General features: G+C 36.8%; 1 protein-coding gene across 9 annotated transcripts in view; it reads left to right on the forward strand.

Annotated features, from left to right (window-relative positions):
• Window positions 1-21864, forward strand: part of CACNA2D3 (calcium voltage-gated channel auxiliary subunit alpha2delta 3) — a 422236-nt gene that overhangs the window by 283292 nt on the left and 117080 nt on the right. For 7 of the 9 annotated variants that reach the window (XM_069027740.1, XM_069027747.1, XM_069027744.1 and 4 more), the window contains one exon: window positions 21577-21594. The exons of the other annotated variants lie outside the window; for them this stretch is intronic. In XM_069027740.1, the coding sequence (XP_068883841.1) occupies window positions 21577-21594 (18 nt within the window). The remainder of the gene's footprint in view (window positions 1-21576; window positions 21595-21864) is intronic. 9 annotated transcript variants of the gene reach the window in all.

Consider the following 21864-nt stretch of genomic DNA (forward strand, 5'->3'; position numbering starts at 1 on the left):
AAGAACTGGGACTTTATATCCTTATGCTACAAGCAAATAATTCAACATTACTGAACTTTATCAGATATTTATATATTGTGACTACATAAAAAATACTGCAACAAACTTAAGTTACAGAATAATTTTAAATTTTATGACTTCCAAACTTACATTTCTTTTATAAATAAAATATGGGCATTGAAAATATATTGATTATGTTGAGTAACCATTTTTTTAATATGTTTTAAAACATGTCAATGAATATATGGGTATAAACATATAGACTGACAATATTTTTAGTGTAGAAAGGTGGGTCAACTTCCAGGGGTCAACTGTGATATCTTGGGGAAGAATATTGAGAAGATTCTGCCTTTTAAAGTATATTGAATGGGTGATATGTTAAAATAATTGTCATAAATATCCAATTTAACTTGACATCCTTGTGAAGTATTTTGAGTTAAAGCACAATTTTCTATTATGCAGTGACTGAGCTCTTGTGATACTTCTGTAGCATGTGTGGCAAATCATCAGATTTGCAGGTAAAGGTTGTTCATTTTCATGGATTGGTCTGAAATAGAGTTTTATCTATTCTCTTTTTCTTGTTATATTTCCTTTATTCTCATTAAAATATTTTGTTTAGCATATTATCCCTAGAACAAGAATTTGTACAAATGTTTGCCATTTAGTACAGGAGATGTCAAATATTCAGTATAATGGATAGAAGATCACAAATTACTCATGGCACAGATGTTTCTTTCTTTCTGCTTTAAATTTTTGCTTGATGGGCAGAGTGGGAGAATCTCACCAATTTCACTCTGATATTTGGTGGGTTTTGTTTGTTTCGAGTCTCTGTTGATTCTAGATGGTTCAGTCTTAAATCTATACAAAACCACCTGGGAATAGAGCTTTTATTTAATTTTCACAATTGTTTAGGCCTTTTCTAGTCTTCAGTTGTGGCCATCGATAATGTAAAATAAATACTTAAACTGTAGTTATAATGGAGAAACAAAAAGGTAATTGCTTTAGAAGGAATTAACTTATCTCTGTTTCATTTTTAAAAATAATGTATTAATCCAGTCTCCTCTGTTGTCTTTTTTTTTAATTGAAACATAAGATGAGATGAACAAAAAATGTGTTATTACTGTGCCTTCTGGGCATCCCACTAAATGGGGAGGTGACCAGGAGAATCTTGTTCTCATTCACTTTTTTTTTTTTAAACACTTGAGGCAATCAGTGTTTGCATATTGAAGGGAGTTTGTGTAGTTGCTAGAGGAAGCTACTCAGGTAAGTGGTGTCTTAATGCAACTCTCTGCCTATGAATTGTTCACTAAAAGTGTTTCAAACAAAATCTTCCTCCTTTCTCAACACCAAGTCATCCCCTTTACCCACCAACAAAGTACAAATTACTGTCTCAGATTTGATGTGACACTATACTTTTTCTTTCGCCTGTTAATCTGTATTTATTTCCTCGATCTTTGCAGGGAGAGGAACACTCATAAAAGTTGGTCTAACTTTCAGTGATTCTCCTGTAGGTTATGGAAAGGCTAAGGAGAATTAACAACTTAATGTTGTGTGAAATACTAAGTGAACCCAGCAGGGGCGAGTAAATGCAAGGGAACTTAAGGACACTAGAGGGAGTGTGGAGAGGGAATCTTGAGAAAACCGGAAAATCAAAGACAATGGAGATGTTACAATCTTGAATAATAGAACTGCTTAAATCCAAAAAAAAGGTCTGTTTGTGCAGTCAAAGTACTTCCAGGTTCTTCTCTTTATCTTCTCTTGTTTTCCTACTCTCTTGACTAAACTAATCAATGTCACTGTGCACACACAAATATACATATATATATATATACATACACACATGTGCACTCATGTACATACATGCACACGTCTATTTTAAGTGTATGAAAGCTTCATTCAGGACCCTAATGGGTGGGATTCTATAAGAAAAGATTGAAAAATAAAATACCATGGTCTACTTAGTTGCAAACTACCTTTTTCCTCTCTCCTCATTCTTCCCACAAAAAAAAAAAACCCCAATAAACAAACCCAAACATGCAAAGGAACAAGATAAATTAGGGTAGTCACATACAAAACTTGAAAATAGGAATGAAGGGAACATTTTACCAAACCAGCCTTGCTTCTGCCTCAGCTAAAGCTGCCTGAGTGTTATTTTCAGAGACAGATGCCCTGGCCATCTCTAGTGCTTTCACACTGGAAGTGCTGTTAAAATAATCTTCTCCATGCCATAACTTGTTGATTTTCACAGTTTGTGTGGCTGCTGCTTGGATCTTTCCTGGCTAGAAACATCAGTGCATTTCCAGATAGTTTAAATGTTCTTATCACCAATGGTGTCCGAACAGCCAGGGTTAGATTCCCAGGGCTATATTTACAAAGTTGCACTCAGTGTCACTGTGCCCTAAAGGCATGGAATATAACCAAATATCAGAGCTAATTGGCCAGCTGTGCTGTTTCTGAGCAAGCAACATTAGCCCGGACCATATTAAGATCCAGACAGAAAGAAGCTGGACAATAATAATCTTAGGACACAAAACATTTCCCCTGTTACCCCAGACTGTTCTCATCCAGTATTTGTCCAGGACAAAGTCATCTGTGAAAGCCAGAAGTTAGTTCATTAAGTGTTTGATACCATTTAGGAATATTTCTGGAAGACTTTTGCTGTTCAGACAAGTCATCTAATTCCTGTGTCTGTTCACCTTTCCTGTAAGAGGATGTCTGCAAAATGTTCTTACAGCTGCCTCTTCACCATGGCTTTGGCACTCCTGAGGAGCTTCACATACCATTAGAAAAACCACTAAAAACACTACCTTTATAGACGTGGAAATCTCTGGCAAGATATCATATGCAGAAAACATGACATGGAACAACCTGTATGTGTGTCAGGGCTGTGTGTCCTTTGGCACTGTCAGGATTGATAGCTGATGTAAAGCAAGTGAGATGAGGCCTCTCTGGTGACTCCTTGGTTCCCTTTTACCTGTCCCGAGACTTTTTTCTCTCCCCAGTGTTTCCTGTCTGTCTGAAATGGTAACCAGTCAGCTCCATTTCTTTTACCCTTCATCAGAAAATCCTTCACATTTCCTTAAACCCAGGATTTCATGTTGGAAAGGTTATTATCACTGTGTAAAGCCCCCTTTCTTTCAAAACCAGGACTTTTGACATAGGAGTGATGTAATCTTAAGTGTCACTGGCTGTCGGAGAAACAACAGATTTCTGAAGTAATTTGAATTCAGGTCTGTGGGAGACTGGAATGATTGTACTTGGTTCAGGCATTCACTTGGGAAACAGTCTTTAGAGGCTTATTATTATCTTGGGCTAATTCTAAAGTCAGCTTCACAATAGCTGGGAATGCTACTCCTGTAATAGTCCAGTAGCTTAAGTGCTGCCAGTACCTTCAGGCAAAAATGTTGGAATTGAAGTATATGATATATACCAGCCAGCCTCTGAATCTTCTGATTGAGAGTCCTCTGATTCCAAATTCCCCACCTTTCTTTGGACTTGTTCTCTTTTCCATTTGTACTTCTCTACTCAGCAGTCTGATACACACTATGGATGGGTGAGCTTTGTTGAATCTGTGGAACTCTGTGAGAAAGGGTGTTTGGGCTGTCAAGAGTGAGGGGCCAGGTAGGATATTCTTAATTGTGGAGTTTAATAGGAGAAGAAACTGTCTTGCTGCCTGTTCCTGTTCAGCTGTGCAGCCCAGAGGTGCTGTAGGGATTAGCTCCGAAGGTTGCAGATGGGATATGTGGGCCCTAGACGGTGAGGTCTGGACATCACTGCAACAGAACACTCTCAGTATAACTTTTCTGCTCAAAAATGGGTCACATTTGGATCTGATATCACTCCTTCAACATTGCTAAGGCCCACAAGCATGTAATGGTTCAGAAAATAAAATAACCCAATGGATGCTTAAAAAAAAAAAAAAAAAAAAAGGAGATTTCTAAGTTACAGCTTTCAAATGTGAGCAGAAAAGAATTCTAGAACTATCATAGTATTTCAGGGAGGAAACAGTTTTAAAGTAGTCAGCTATTTCTTTTAGCCATGTATGCATCTATAGTGAGTCAATAAAAGTGAGTATTTTGGAAGGAAAAGGAATACAGGCTGGGCATCAGAATATTAAAGTGCAGCAATGCATAGAGGTCATCTCTTGGTATTGCAGATTATCATCTGTAGACCACAGAAGACTTTATCTCATTCTTATGGTCACATTTGGAATGTGACAAAACATTACTTTTTTTCCCTGCAGGAAATAAAAAAAGACTGGTCTGGCCCCTGAGTTCCCACTGTTTAAAAGCTTGTGATTGAGAGTTTGTTTATTGGTGTGTCCTATTTGGCCTACTTGGACCTTTGTTGAATCTTCCTGGTGTAATTTGTTCTTCATAAGTGTACCTGAATATATCCTCTGGATCTAATGTACCATTGAGTTCATCTCCCCCAGGCTGTTGGTCTCAAGCTGTGAGCAGGTTCAGACAAACACCACGTTGGCTCTGTTCAGTTTCCAATCAGAGGAGTTCTTTGCTTAAAAAGAGCAAATTGCTGTTTCACTGAATATTTTGAGATGACTGTCTGGTGCTCCACAATTTAGGAGTTCTTTCAAAACAGCAGTGTTCTGAGTCATTACAGGTCATGATTTGTCATAATATGAATGGTGAGTGCTTTTGCTCTTTGTAATTTTCTTCTGTGTTAGAGTACCGTATGTTGATTCTTCATTTGCATTATCCTCACATTATCACAGACATACATTCCATTATGGATTTTAGTTCAATTCTAGTTCAGTTCTACAGCTGCTGCTGTATATATGTGTATTTATATATATAAATACACACTTAGGTTTTCATAATTTCTTTCTTTTTTTGAAGGAGGTATTTTTTGGAAGTATTTCCTGATCAAGAGACTGATGCTGTCCTAGGAAGGCAACCTGTCCAAGAACCTTATTTCTCCTTCTGCAGCAGCAAATTGAGATAGGTCCACTGAAGTAAAGCCTTTAGTAACATTTTCTGAAAAGCTTATGATGGGTGTTACAACTACATTATTATATATATAATAAAAAAATTCAATTTGCTCATCTTCATCCTTTAAAAAAAAAAAATCAAGTACTATGTAGGCATACTTTTTACTCTGATTCAGATTCCTTGCAGAAATGCAGCAGGAACTACAGGAAGCTCATGCCTCTCAGTTGTCATAAATCCAAATATTTTGTGTATGAAAATTTAAATTCTAGGATACATTTCTTCTGACAGAGGAGAATTATGAACCAGTTCCACAGAGGTAATATATATTTTATATATATACACACACACACATAAATATATATATATATAATGGACAGAATTATAACAGAAGGTCCTCCAGACTGAAAGCTGTTTACTGGCATATTTTTCTATTCAGGACTTTCTGGTGAGGCATTAAAATGCTGTTTAGTCCTTCTTCCATTCACACAGTTTTCTTCGTGTTCAATGCACAGAAGAGCTTTTATGAAGTAACAAAAATAAAATAGTACCCCATTTCCACTAGTTTCTATTCCCAGAGATATCTTCAAATACTTTTGGTGGCACAGGTTAATTGTGCTATTATTATAAGTGGATATATTTTGCATTTTTATCACGGTAAAATGTTCCCTGGGCCTCTATTTCAAAAAAGTAACTTCTAGATTGTAGTACTGGTAGGCGTTAAACTGCATCAGTGTGTTCAGAGTGTTCACATACATCTAAAGTAAGTAAATATTGGTAATCACTGCAGAGCTAAAAGTCAGCAAGTGTTATTAATCAGCAAAGAAAATTTACAGACAGTAATTTTAATTCTGTTTTTTTAATACACCAAAAAATGGAAATCTGTGTTCTTTTTTCTCCAATCCCACTTTGGATTTGGTTACATGCTCTAACCTTCCCTTTGTGGCCAGCATCTCTTAATCTCTAAGAATTTACAACTCTTTATCAGAGAATGTCATCACCTCCAGCCGCTTCTGAGGTTCCCATGGGAACTTCCTTTTCTTGCTTTGACGTTTGAAAGAATTGGGTTAGGGAAGAAAAAATCCCATGCATGATTATCAGGCCTTCCATCAGGTAGGCTTGTTCATAAAACAAGGGTCTTCAAGCTCTGCTTTGTCTCCTACAGATCTCAGTGGTCTTTTGAAGGTTCTGATATGGGAGATAAGTAGAAAGTAGCCCAGGGAATGCCTTCCTATCAGCACTTCAGTTTGGATTCAGTTTGGATTCAGTTCAGAGCTGCAGGAGTGACAGTCTGATGTGTCTGCACTGGGACCTTGTAGGTCTGGGACGTGCTTGAGCCACTGACAGTGCTGATCACTGCAGCCACTTGTGCACACAGTAAAAGCAGGTTATGCACACATTTATAGGTAGGTGCAACATCTCTTTATGCTGATTATGATGATGATTAGTGCACTGTCTGTGAAACTCTTCACTGACGGTCTCGTAAAAAAGAAAGTGTTTGAGCTAAGGCTTTTGTGAGTTCCATGGCCCAAAATTTTCAGTTGCCATAATAAGCACTCTCATTTTCTGCCAAACAATTCTAATGTGTTTGTTTTATTGCTGGATCTCGAATAAATGAATTATCATGAAACACATGAGCTGTTTCAAATTCAGTAAGATCTCTGTCTACTGTCAAAACACAGTGAGTGCTGGAGATAGCCAACGAATGAACCTCTAAACTGAATAGAATTCATGTACTCCAATTGTCTTTCAGATGCAGCTTAAAACAACAATGGATGTTGTTTAGTGTTAGAAAATGCACATCTGATTTACTCCTGCTCAGCAGCAGGGTGCTCATCAGTGCAGGGAATGTTGTGCCATTTATACTTGTGCTTAGATCCAACATTCACACACCAAGACAAGAGTCTGGGTGTAGTGTGTCCCAATAAAGCACACAAATCGAGACCCAGAAATCAAAATTGAGGCATGAACAGGAAAATAAAGCCCATAAGGACCTAGTGGGTTTATGGATACTTAAAATAAGAATGATTAGTGCATTGTTCCATGCAAACACAGTACATATAAATAAGGCTTCATCCCAGGGAGCACCTATGCATGTACATGTATGGAAGAATGTGTATCTTTCAGCTTTTTGAAGGAAACTGCTTCTTTTGATAAATCACGTTTGTTTTCCTCCACTGCTAATGCTGGAACTTACAGTATTAGGGCAATTATCAATGATTGCATTAGGCAAAGACTATTACTACAGAGAGCTAATTGCTAGTTGTCAAAGTCACAGAAAAACTGTTGTAAGGAAATAGCAATACTTAATTTAATGAATTAACACTTTTCATGTGCATTGCTCTATATGGTATTTACACTGTAAAATGGTATATATGGTACATGAAAAAGATGTTTAAAACATCAAAACCAAAAACAAAAGTCCTACACTTAAAGAGGAACATAAAATTTCCTGCTGGGGATGTGGAACATGGAATGCCATCTGTATTATATGGCACTGAGAAAACTGATTATGTTTGGACCTCTATTTCATAGCAGATGGGTTCATTAAATTTAATAGCCTCCAGAGCCTTTAGAAACAGTGTTAAAAACATGTGGAACATGCTGAGACACTTCACTTCTCGCCCCACAGTCATTATAACTCTGGCACAGACTATAAATATTACACTACTTTATTTCCATTGAATCAGATTACTATTATAATTATTTTTCATAGTGTACATTTACATGAGAAATGCAGAATGCAAATTGTTCTTCGAACTTTGAGATATGCAGTTGGTGTCTTTAAATGCATTTTACAATTCTTTGCACTTGGAGGCTTTTATACAGAACTTATTTTTATCTTCTTCCTGCGACATCAGCAAGCAGCTGTAATGCCACAGCAAAGCTGGGTCTTAAGCAGCTCTGCTCCCAGTGTGGTGCAAATAAGACAAGCCTTAGGTTAAACCATTGAAGGGAAATCAGAGGAGTGTTACATCTTGGTTTTTAGCTATATATTGCTAAAATATTCTCTTTTCTAGTATTTTATTATTTTATGTGATAGGGTAACTACAGTTTGACCTTGGTCTCTGTTCATCTTTTATCACTGGATGAAAGAGAGATTAAATATCTATTCTTGAATCAGATTAGTTTCTACAAAAATATTGCTTTAAACAAAGTAAAATCTCATCTCTTTTTGAAATATTCTCAGTATTTGATAGATAGGGGATTATTTTACTATTTAGTTTTTTTGTTTTAAATAATACTTCCAGTGAGAACAAGGAAGTTTAAGTGCTTGGACACCTGTTGAACCTTATTCCACATCTTCATTTACTACACGTTCTGATGTTTAAACTAAATTACAGTTGAAGAAATTGTCATCCTTGATCAGGACTTTTTTTTAAAAAAAATAACTCAGTTTCCCAATAACCATATCAGCTTGTTCTTGTTCAATGTAATTATCTTCGCTTTCCACTTCCTTTCCTGCAGAATGCTGTGACTACCCACACTGTCTTTTACTGTTTTTCTAAGGTCACTCTTGTTTTTAGGTTGTACTGACTGTTTTAATGTGGATTTTCTCCTTCCTCATATCACTGACTTCAGCTCCAATTTTGCCACCGACCATTGCTGATATTATTATCCTGACCTGCCAGTTTTAATAAATCACTAAAGTCCTACTGCAGTAGATGATGGATGATTACAGGATTAAATAATGATTGCTTCCTCATATCATTTATGTTTAAAGTAATAGGTCAGGATCACCAGTTGCTTAGAAGGGGTAGAGAGTGAAAGGACATAGTAAGACAGGGTAGGTCAACGCAAAAATTGATTACTGGTCTTTCAAACTGCAGTGTCCACTTCTATGGATTTCCCACACAACTGCCTAGGTCTCAAGGATCATGGAGTTCTTGCTTGTGTTTGGTTAAACCTGATTTTATGGAATTCTGTTAGGAAGTAATTTTCCTGCATGCCCAATCTAAACCTTCCCAGGTCCAACATAAGGCTGTTTCCTCTTGTGCTGTTACTTGTTACCTGGGAGAAGAGCCCAATCCTCACCTGGCTACAATCTCCTTTCAGGTGTTGTAGAGCCATAAGGTCCCCCCTGAGCCTCCTTTTCTCCAGGCTAAACACCCCCAGCTGCTCCCAAGGAGACTTGTGCTCCAGCCCCTTCCCCAGCTCGGTTGCCCTTCTCTGGACACACTCCAGCACCTCAGTGTCTTTTGTGGAGTGAGGGGCGCAAAACTGAACCCAGGATTTGAGCTGTGGCATCATCAGTGCCCAGTACAGGGGAACAGTCACTGCCCTGGTCCTGCTGGCCACACTATTGCTGATACAGCCAGGATGCCACTGGGCTTCTTGGCCACCTGGGCACACGTTCAGCTGCTGTCAACCAGCACCCCCAGATCTCTTCCTGCCAGGCAGCTTTCCAGCCATTCTGGCACCAGCCTGGAGATGCAGGGGGTTGGTGTGACCCAAAGGCAGGATCTGCCTTTACCTTGTTGAACCCCACACCACCGGCCTTGGCCCACTGATCCAGCCCACCCAGATCCCTCTGCAGAGCCCTCCTACCCTCCAGCAGATCAGTGCTCGCACCCAACCTGGTTTCACCTGCAAACTGACTGAGGGTGCCCTCAATCCCCTCACCCAGAGCACTGATAGAGACATTAAACAAGACTGGCCCTAGTACTGATCCCAGGGGAACACCACTGGTGACCAGCTGGATGTAGCTCCATGCCCCACCATTCTCTGGGCCCAGTCATCCAGGCAGCTTTTTACCCAGCAAACAGCACACCTGTCCAAGCCATGAGCAGCCAGCTTCTCCTGGAGCATGCTGTGGGAAACAGCAGCAAAGGCTTTCCCTCAGTGACCCTTCCTCCAGAGAGGTGTCATATTTTGTAACTTCCAGTCAACTGGGTCCTCCCTGGTTAGCCAGGACTGCTGATAAATGATTGAAACTGGCTTCTGATATGAAAACTGATTGGATGTAGTTGGAAAAGAATCCTCAGGATTATAAAAGTCAGTAGGTTTCACCTGCTGGATGTTCTCCCACCAGTAACTATGTACAAATTACAAAGAATTGCTCTGCTGTTGAATTTGATTAACAGGCATATTCATGCCAAAAGGGTATTGGTCCCATTTGCAGACACCTGCACACTAGAGATAGAGCAGCTTGGGACCATTTCCAGCTGGGATCTGCCAAGGACTTACAGTGCCTTTGACTAAGAAGACAGAAAATGCTTTTCATTTTCACCTTGTTTCACAGGGAATTTTCTGGTTTTCTTGTGACACAGAAATAAGATCAAAAGGTGACAGGTTACTAACTAGAGAAAATTTTGTTTCTACATCCCTACATGCTAGGGTGAACCCAGCATTTAGGAGGACATGTCTATCCTGAGTGGAAATATGTATTTAAAGACATTCACAACTGATAACTGTCCATTTTTGATCTTACTGCCTCTACTCTGAGTGAAATTGAGTTAATTATAAGGAAATGGTAGGTATTTTTGCTAGATATATTACATTTTTCCAGTATGTTTTTGTCTTTAGTTTTCACATAACAGATTTTTAGAGTAAATGATAATGTAGGAAAGCAACGAATTTAGTACTAAGTTCCATCCTTTGATCTCATATTTATCATTCCTTGACTTTCTGGAGGAAAGAGGGCAGTGAAGATGAAATGTAATTTATCTGCACTGCTGGAGTAAAAAACCTGCAATAATAAGAAAGGCTTATTAAATTATTGGTGCTATTAGCTTTGCTGCAGTAGCAGAATTCAGTGCAGAAAAGGAGAAGAAGAACAGAGAATAAAAGGAAATAATCTTCTCTTTTGTCTGTTGTACTGCAGATATGGAAGTCTTTAGTTATTTATAGCTCTTCTTTTTGTATAATCAGGAGTTTTCACATACAACTCAGTCGTGTGCACAGTAAGTATAAACGTTAAAGTTCATGTTTATCACAGTCATTATGACTAATATTTTCTTTGAAGTTAGTAATTTACACAGAAACTCTTCAGACATATATTCTACAAGGAACAACAGGATGTTTCTTACTGATGTTCTTACAGCTCGACAACAAGTTATTTGGCCTTGGTCCACACCACTGTATTTTGTCAGATCAGATCTTTCCAAGCAGGCATTTCCATGAAAGATTAGTTTTAAGATGATCTATCTGGTTGGTAAATGATCTTCAGCAACATCAGTACCATCAGGAGGAAGTTTAGAACTCATAAGTATTTTTTCTGGAATATTTTCTCTGGAATTCATAACATCCGTTTCACCTGCCCTGATGTCAGTTTTTTTTGAGGGAAGAAAATGTATTCACCCTAAATATTAGTTTACATTTGCTAGTTCTAGGAAAATCATTTAAATGTGCAAGGACTCTCCAGTAGGAGTTGCCACGAGGACTCTGCATTGCATTTAAGGATTTTTACAGAATAGGATTTTTGAGTTTTTTTACACTACCTTTTACTTAGTGTCACATCAATGCTACATCCCACACATTAGAAAGTGTATACTAATACCAAAAAACAGCACAACTTACAGAGCTTTCTAATGTCTTTTTGTTCTGTTGCAGCCAATGAACTCTGAATAACAGTAAAGGCCTCAGATTTCTATGTTGACAGGTTTATTCCAGAAAACTACCTAAGTCAGATATATGCTTGTATTCCATATGGGTTACATTTATTGATTATTATTCTTCCTTATTTTACTCTCTAGTAAATCAGTAGTATCTCTACTTATTTATCTGGAGTTACACTGATGTAAACCAGAACACATATTCATTGTGTCAGTTAAAAAAATTTAAAAGATCTTAGTTTAAGTTGCTTGGATTATACTTCTGTTGACTGAGGGAACATTCTAACATTTTGTATTAAAGCCTTAAAACCTCAGAAACTTGAGTTACAGTGAACAACAAATTGTGTTTATAGGAGAAACAAATTAAACCTTCCTTTCCTCTTTCACCTTGTCCTTTCTGTGTTACAGATTTAGTTTAAGAAAATGAAGATCGAGTGAAATCTGCTTTTGCAGTAATCCAGGGGGTTTATGTTCATGAAATTTTTGTTGTGTACTACAAGATGAGGGTATTTATCCCATTTTAGGTTCCAGTATGTCTAAAAACTACCTAGTGTCTGCAAACAGCTCTTGCACTGAGACAGGTGAAAGAATTTTGAGACCTTTTCTAGAGAGTTCTTGTAGTGAAGTAGGAGTAAGGTTTTCTTGACCTGCTGGATAATGCAATAAGGGAGAAGACTGGCAAAGGTGATAGGTAACTTTGTCTTGTGCCAAAACCCTTTCCTTGAACTAGATTTCACGTGTATTAAAAAATGAAAAACTGCATATTTGAATGTAACTTAGATCATCAAGAAACACTCTCAAATTTTTGATCTTCCAACAAATCAGAGCCTTATTATTGGGCCTTTGGGAAGCTTAGAACTTTCAAGATGTGCAGAGTAACAACAAAAAGCTTCTCCCAAAACAAAACATCAAGAGAATTGCATCTCTTTCTACAGAGTGAGTGAATCTTTATAGAACCTGATGAATTCATCCTGCAGTATGAAGAGTTCATACAATGCTCTCAATAAAGTGTAGCTATAAAATCTCAGTGTGAAACTAGAATGGTGAGATGCATTAGCTACGTGCTTATTAGAAGGGTATGAAGACAGAATCTAGTCCTCAAAACACAACTAGGGAACAGGATGCAGCACTGATGATGCTATTTTGTCATTTATAATGGTAGCACCAGCCACATCTCTGGCACCAACCTCCCCACAAGATGATAGAAAAATTTTATAGAAAAAGAATCTATTTTTAGAATAGGAGCTTATCCAACTAAGAGATTTCACAATGGTAAATGATGGAGCATTTTCTAAGATTTTTGTTTTTAATTAATTCTTTGTTTTATCATATGGTTTAAAAATAATGCTTTCAACAGTTAGAGACTTAAAACTGCCTTCTGATCTTGTATATCTCTTTAGATAATAAAATCAGTTGCTTTGTTTAGGCATGTGAACCTGAAACCATGTTTCTGATTTGGAAACCACATCGTGGTTACCTTGCTACTAGAACATAGTGTTTTAGCATAATGTTAATTTATTTCCAAACATATATTGCGCATTTGATCTTCAAATTTTTTTACAAAAACTGGACAAAAAATTTTATGGAGACTTGTTCCTGGATTCAGGGAGTATCCCTCTTCCCAGACAGAGCAGAACAGCACTTTTAAACATCTACCTGAGCTCAGTGCCTGGGATTCATGTAGTACTTTTATGCAGTGGTTTTGCACATAGTTTGTTCCTTCTTTTTCTTTATGCTTCATCTGAACTGTTGCAGATGTGTCTTGAGATGAACTCATCAGTATTCACCCCTTCCAGAGGCAAATTGATAAACAAGAGAAAAGGCGTTGTCTTTGAAAGGGAATGAAACTTTTTGAAAGGTTTGAAACTTTTTATTTAATTGTTGTGCATAAGCTGCCTTTCCTGCTGGTTTCTGGTGCCCTTGATCTATTATCATATCTGTGGATTTCTTCTTCTCAGTAAATGAAATGATCCTAACATTTTTGTGCAGCCTTTCTTCCTTTGAAATAATCTCCTGTTGTTTATCAGCTCAAATGATCTTGTGAGCGTATGGTGTCTATCGTGTTCTGCCCTCCAGCCTCCTGCTCCATACAGAGCAGTTCTGGGCCATTGCTTACTGACATTGCCTTCAAGGTGTTTTGTGATAGCTAAATACAAAATCCATACAAAAGTTCTGCTCATTCAGAAGCGATTAATGGGCGAGAAATAAACCCCAGTAAAATCCAGTAATTATTCTGAATGTGTTTGTTAGGCAACTAAGCAGATTTTTCCCTCTAAAAATGTCCAATATTTTAGTTCTAAAAGATAATTGGTTCCAATACTTAGAGCTCTGTACTGGTTACAGCCTTTGCATCAAACATCTAGAAACAACTAGTTAATTTCAATGTATTTTTGGAAGGACTTGTTTTGAAGCAAGTAAGAGAAAAGAGTAAGTCCTGTTAATTACAACCTCCTCTCGTCTAAACCCAGCTCCATTTTCCTTTGCTTTGGTATTCCTAGAATCTTCTGCAGCACAGATTCATTTCTTAAAAGATCAATTTAGTCTGCTAGTTATCAAAAGCAGATAGATTACTTTAATTGTAGACACAGTCTTATTGATGAGATTCTCAGTGATTTTTTCCTCATGCCTTCTTCTGGTCACGTTCTTGTATGCTGAATTTCAGAAACATGAAATCAATCATTTTTCTATTTTTCCCCATGTGTTGTGTGCTAGACATTTCACAGTAGTTTTGCAGGTGCCTTGTTTTGTCTTGGTATTAGCTAAAGCTTTCCTTTTTCAATTACAAAATCACTGATTTCATCATAAAGTGAAAAAAAAAAAAAAATCAATAACTGCCACAATAAGAAGCTTAAATGAAGATAATTGAAAGCAAAATCATATTGAATTCAATTTTGCATATAAGTTTTGTCAGTCCACTGATGTCAGGGCAACACTTTTTGCAGAATACAAATATTTTTCTTATTAACCTTGAATCCTTGACACAAAATTATGTGTGAACTTTAAAATGGGTCAGTTTTGTCTTGATATTTGTAAATAGTGTCCCCTGCAAACAAGAAAATATTTGCTTCTACAGGAGCTTGACACAAGTAGCTTCCTGTCTGTTTCGTCACTGCACATTTTGTGGTCATAGTCCAAAATGCTGTGAACTTGAAATGGTGCTGTATGCATGTAAATGTCAGCAAAAGATGCCTCTTTATTAAATGCAGCACCCATGAGGTAAAACTGAATTTCTGGTATGAACTGTACTTGATTCAAAGTTTCAGTCATAAAAACCTTTTGTCACAGTAGAAACCTTCACTCCTGTGAGGTTGTGAACACCCACTACAGCAAAGGAGAAATGATCTTGGGTTTTTAAGAGCCCTAAAAGACACAGATTGTTTGTGACAGCAGGGGAGAGGGACAGAGAGCAATGGAATGGAAAACAAGCCTTGATACACCTTCCACTGCCTCTGGCCGAGCAGTCACAGAAGAAATGGTATTATTTTGTGAAAAAAAACATGGAGAAAAACCAGTGGTTTGGGATAATTTAACTGTATATGTTCTTATAGCCATTCCCTTCTTAGACTGTGTTGGACTATTGCAAAACAGAGCACAGAACAACACATCTCTTTAGACACACAATCCCATTTAATACAATCAGAGTAACATGCTAGAAATCACAAACACAATTAGTAAATCTGATTTTTAGAAGATATTCTGGCTTGCTTAACATGTTCATTAGATCAAATACACTTTCATCTATCTTCAGAAAGGAGTTATCTTTAGATGTTGGTCTTAAATTGATATGTAGAGCAAGTAAGATTCAATATAGTGCAAGATCAAAACCCCACTAAACTCATTGCAGGATCCTCATTGACTCTAACAGTTATTGTGTGATGCTCTTGTTTGGGTTGGTTTTGAGGCCAGTGTCAATTTTACTGTAAGAGAAAGAGGATGTGTGACTGGGTCCTAAGAGGATTTATGACCAAGAAATGTTTTTTTGTTTCTAGGACTGCCAAAGAATCTGCCCTTTTTCCAAATGTGGAAGGGACTCAATGTGAGAATAGAAAAACAAATGAATGAGTGTGTGTATATGCACCTATCTTCTGAGGTTGATTCTTTTTTATTTTCCTTCCTTCTCTTCCTCCCTTTCCTTTTTTTGGTGAGAGATAAAAAGACTAGATATACAAATTCTAGTATAAATTGTATCCCTTCGTATCAGTGATGTGTATTTTACAAACATTAGTTTTGTTTGGAGTTGTCAATATTTAGAAAAATATTCTGATTCCATGCATGGATGTTTGCAGAGTTTTTTATTAGGAAGGAAATATCTAATATGTAGCAGATAAGAGAACAGTTGTATCAATAATTTATATAGGGAAATATAAATGTAGTAATGTTTATACAGAATGTATGTTTGCATATATAAGCAGAATTAACTATGGACAAATATTTTGTGTTTAGAAGTATTAAGTTAATGGTGTAATAATGAAAATAGGACTCTCTCCCTTTGCACATACAAGTATGAGACCAAAATTTTGATCATGGTGTGTGGAATGCTCATGAAGCATCTGATTCATTAATTGATTCTGCTACTTTGATTTGTAGCCATGTGGTTTATCCATACAATTAGCATAATTCTTTAAAAAAAAAATTAACAAAATTCCCAACCAAACTTTGCATTTGAAGTCATTTGGGTTAATTTAAGTATAGTCTTCCCTGTAAATATTTTGTATTCATTAGAAAGGCAGAATGGCTTGTTTGTACAAATAAAAGAATCACAGGTACAGACTCACAGAATATATGAGTATGGATTTCTTTTCTGTTAATTTCCGCATGAAGTTCAGAGTGCAGATGCAGGCAGATATGACTTAAATAACTGTTTTAAAAGTTGAGAAGATTTAGATCCTTTTTTGTGCTGATTCTCATTTTAAAAACATGATTACTAGGCTGCTTTAGGAATTCTTCAGTCATTAGCATTAATAAGCATTTAATGTATTTTAGAAAATGTGTCAAATCTTCAATGAGTGGAGCCATTTCATCACGAAGTTCTTAAGTGTCTGTAATTTTTTTTTTGCTATTTCTTAATTCCAATCTGATGCCTTTACAGCTGCTGTGTGTTCTCTTTTTCATATTTCACAGGAGCTAACTTCTTTCCTTTCTGTCAACTATAGGAATTCTTTTTAAAGAGAGAACTAGGATTGTAATTTTCATCTATGTTTTATGACTCTCTTCTCCATAGCAACATTTAAATTTTCTCTGATGAGTGTACTTTGCATGCAAAGCACAATCTATCCTTGACTAAAATGATGTAGTTACTGAAAAATATGTGGTAGCACAGTAAAACAATTATGTGAACAATGAAGGATTTGGTGTTAAATCCCTTGAAAAATCAAGTACATTTCCTTAGAGATGTCATCCTAGTAAGCTGCAGGTTAATGTCACTCTTTTAATATTTATACTGAAATCTTAACGACAGGAATATCCTGGTAGGAGGCTGAATTTTATTTCTTCCTCTGTGTGTGCATGTAATTTTTTATGATGCCTGTAGTACTTAGTTGGGGGGGAATAAGTGCATAGATTGCAAAAGAAAAATCATCAAAATCATAAGATTTAACTGCTATATCTTATAGCAACTAAGTCAATTTTAAAGCAGAAAGTTTACCTTTTCTGCTCAAAACCAAGAATTGGAATATGCTTTCTATTCTTTCCCAAGTTTTTACTATTTGTGGGAAGAGCTGAGGAAACCTGCTAGCAATGTATGAAATGCTTTGCATTTTCTACATGTTTGCCACAGCACCTCATATGTTTCCTGAAAAAATACCTTTAAAAAGTGAAAGTTCTAATCCATACACCCAATGTCAAATAAAGAGCCAGTATGTGACAAGGATGGGATGACTCTGAACATCAAAAACACCATAACTTTAGGAATGCATTAAGGTTAAACTTAGTGCAGCTCAGAAACTATTTATAGAAATGTCTGTACCATCAAAACCATATCCAGACTTGCTGATTATTTACTGGCATGTTTGCAGTTATTTCCTATTGATTTGTATTGCATCTGATTTTGGAACAATCAAGTCAGTAGGGCTGTTTTTCTGTGACTGGTGACTTTTAAAAGCTTGGCAGGAGAAGAGAACTGTGGAAATGAGGTCAGTGAATGTAAAATAAGAGGTTTTTTTACTTTTTAATGTTTTAACATACGTAAATTGCAATAATACTTCTTATAACAATAACTCCACGAAATCATTAGAAAAATAGAAGTGGAAAGTTAATATAATAAATGTTATTTTTGTTTCTTTAGTAAGAAGCCATGGTTTTTGATATAGTAAGAAACTACTGAGTATATTTCACTCTTGCAGAAGATTTTTTTGCTATTCTTCAAACAAACATAAGGTTTAATTCTGATCCAACAGAACAAGAAGTTTATAATTCTACGGCGTTTTCCTTTAAAACTTCCAGACTTGGTTTCTTGGAAATCTAGGACATGCAGCTACATAATGTTTTGAATAAATTTGAAACAGCTCTAAAATATTTTAACAATGCATGACCTTTTTATTTTCAATTATCATGACATCATTTACAAAATCAGTCTTTATGAACTTATTTTGATAAGGGTGAAAGGAGATAGACTTTTATGAGATACATATCAGAACTACTGGTCTTAGAACTTTTTCCTTCTTCTTCTAAAGACAGTATTCCATATCTCTGGGGTTTTGTTGGGTTCAATCATATTGGTCTCACAGGTATCTGATCCAAAAAATAGTGCACAATCCTTGATGTTGGATCCCTTTTCCTGTCTTGGGGTTTTTTACCACGTCAATAGTGTCCAATTTTTCTTTTTCTGGTAATATCAAACACATTTCCATGAAGGGCTCAAAACAATGCTAGATTATTTGCAAATGTGGAAAGCATGACACTGTGTGCAACAGCACTATTGAAAAACCTCCTGCAGTTATTTATTCTGTGTTACATTGTGTGATGGGACCCCAAGTTGACCTGCATTTAGAAGTGGAATTCTCAACATGTCTCACTGGCATCAAGCATATTGTGAACCTCAGGGGGCCTGCAGTTTCTGAGAGTAATTTTTTACAATACAAAATAGAATAAGAAAATGTGTTTAGTAAAGAATTTTTTTATTTGTTTTCTGGTTAAAAGGAGGCTGAAAAAAAAGTAATGCTACATTTTTTACCTGCGTTCTTGCAAGGCCCCATGCTTTAATCTTGCTCTTCAATCTAAGAATTTTTTTAGGTTGCAACAAAATCTGCATGGTTCCATCAACATCCCTAAGACTGCTTTTGTACTTCAGGAAATCCTCTTAGGTTTCCCCTGATGCTTGCAGGCTCCTGTCCCTGTTGTAGCTGGCTGTACAGCAAAGGTCTCTTCCTAAGCAGTTTTGTGGAACAAGGTCCAATTTCCTTCAGAGGGCTCCTCCTGACCCACAACTGGATCAACCACGAGCCAGCAAATGGCCAGGTGTCCTCCCTGCACTTCAGCCACAATAATTTTAACAAAAACTGCTTTACCCAGATGGCAAACCTGGAGCAAGTAAACCAGATCTATGCACTGTCATGTGCATTGTTTAGGGATGAGCACCCGAGGGAGGAAGAGACACTAATGGAAAACAAATAGGAACAGGAGGCACTTTGGTGTGGCTGGAGCTGAATGAAAGCACCAAAAGGGCACAGTTCACCAGGGGTGTGGGTAGAATAGAAATACCTGCAGTGCTGGAGGGCCAGGGAAAGATCACACAGTTTGCTGCAAAGCTGCCTCTTGGCAGGGTATGAAGCAAACCACAGGAATCAGAGGTACCTGTCGGCTTTTACACACAGACAGGCAGCTCTTGCACTGTTCAATAAAGGGTCAGACCAGAGGGCTATCACTGCTACTGTTAGGAAAATTATTTCTTTCCTATGGCCTCCCAGAAGGGGTAATGTCAGACAAAACTCCGCAGTTTCAAAGGAATTTGTAGCAAATATTAAACTGAGTTGCTGACATATAGGACCTTGTAACAGGCAAGTGTCAAATCAGAAACAGGAGGAAAATTTATCTGATGGGAAAAAGACAGATTTTTTAATTATTTTTTTTTTTTTTTTTTAATTGAGGAAAGACCTTGAACCTGGATTTTTAAGCTTAGGTGGAATGTGTCAAGAATTCCAGCCCAGGAAAAAGCATGATGGTCTTGTCTGCTGACTTTATTATTCCTAATCAGGGTTGTGACTGCTAATATTTAAAAGAATGGAAATATTCTTGGTTTTATAAAAGGCTGTAAATTGGATTGACTAACTGAATTCAGCAGCAGATAATACAGTTGGTAAATGCTTAGTAATGCACTCTTGACAATAATCTGAATAAAAGCAAAAGAGATCACTTTGTATATAAAGGTGCAAAGCATCTAGTTTGTGTGGCAGTTATTAATAAGTAATCATCACTTCAATCCATCTGACTATAACTCCCTCACTTGGAAAAACTTGACCAAACTACTGTTTGGCAAATTTTTAAAAAATCATATTACAACTTGCTCCTCTTGTTTGAATGTAAAAAAGAAAATGTTCCCCCTTCTCAGAGTCAAATTAATTAACTAATCAAAGACTAACAAGTAAGTAAACTTTCAGAAAGGCTTTAAACTGCTCTAACCCGTTATACACAATTTAGGTCATGTATTTACAATTCACAGGTATCTGCAATTTCTGCAGCAACCCTTTTATACTGTTCAATACAGTAATTTATTTAAAAAAAAACAGGCTTTTTTAGAAACACATACTTTAATATGATATTGGTTTGTATTCTGGTATTGGATCAGTGCAGTTTTAGGATGAAGGGATTTTACTTCCAGCAATTCTTTGTGCCATGAATTTTGTTATATTTTATGTTATGGAAATGGAGAAACTGTGGCTGCTTTGCTCCCAATATTTGTGAATTAGAGATTATGTGACAGTTCTGTTCCATGACATATACCACGTGGATATTAGCTTTTAGCAGAGAACTGTGTGCAAGTTGTTGTTTTTCTTTTTCTACTTGTTTTCATTCAGAGGAAGGGCAAAAGGTCAGTCAGAAGCTCACTAGAAATCTTGAAGGTCTTTTTGCATTTGGCATCGATTCACCTGCCTGTTTCTGTGTTCTGCTGATGTCTTTAAAGAAAAAATTTGTGTTGGAGAAACAAATTTTCGGAGGCGGACTTAGCACAAGGCTAAACTGCTACGTCAGTGAATTTCTCCACGAGTGTGGAGTAAGAGGAGAAGAATTCAGAAAAAGGGAAAACTGTATTGTGCCTGTAACAGTTTGGTTTTCTGACTTCCTCTGCTACAATGGGTTTTCTTTTCTCTGAAGTGAAAACAGAACCCATCTTTCAACTCTTGATAAATAAGGTCTTTTATATGTGATGGAGTCTGCTGCCTGCTCTCAATGCCTTTATACGTGAGTTGTTGCTTACAGTAAATACTGTGCACACAACCAGGTATGGCTACTCTTGTCTAATAACATCTGTGTGGTACAAATATGCATATATGCATAAAGACTTGCATTTGTTTTGCATATATGCACATATAATCATACTTGTGTTTACAGCACAGAAATGTATTGTTCTATGCATATATTATTGTATATTATGCATGTATTGTAATGTTTGCATAAGCAGTTACTAACTTTCTATTCCCATTTTGTTTTTCTTTCCTCTCTCATGGAGGATACAACCTTCTACTTTAGTATGATAATCTTCTCTTAATGTCAGTTTCATTTAAAACTAAAACTGTCTTTATGTTGAATTATATTTGTGTACAGGAAGATGGAACTACCTCACAGTTCAGTTGTGATACCATATCTGATGAGAAAACAATCCCTTTCTTGGTGTGGTAGCATTTAACAAATTGCATGGTGCTTTTGTGATACCTAGTAGAGAAGATGTCAAATCATAAAGTCACTTAATAAGTCCTCAAAAAGTTGAATCAATTGGCAATGTAAACCTAGTTCCTCTAGTTTCTTTCCTTTACACTTTGTTTTTATATTATGTTTATGCTTTTATTAATACGGCACCTAAAGTAGCAGTTCAAATTAATTTATTAATGTATAATTGCTTGTTCTGTTTTGTTGTTTTCCAGCTCCCTCAGGCACAAAAGGTAAAATATTTTAATCAAATCCTAGTCATTCCAAGTAGTCACCAGTGCTTCACGTTTCCATGGTGGTGTGGGTGCAGTACAGTTGGTGATCAGTGAAACACTTCACTGTCCCGGGGTCTCTGAGCCGGGCCCAGGAAGGTACCTGGCTTTGAGCCCAGCTGAGGTACCTGCTGAGAGCAGCCCTGCAAACATATGAGCTATTTTAACATGCCAGGCATCTAGTAGCCTACAACTTGGAAATGACAGGGAGGCTATTTTGTCAACAATTTG

This window comes from Aphelocoma coerulescens, chromosome 12 (assembly GCF_041296385.1).
Source record: "Aphelocoma coerulescens isolate FSJ_1873_10779 chromosome 12, UR_Acoe_1.0, whole genome shotgun sequence".
Lineage (NCBI taxonomy): Eukaryota > Metazoa > Chordata > Aves > Passeriformes > Corvidae > Aphelocoma > Aphelocoma coerulescens.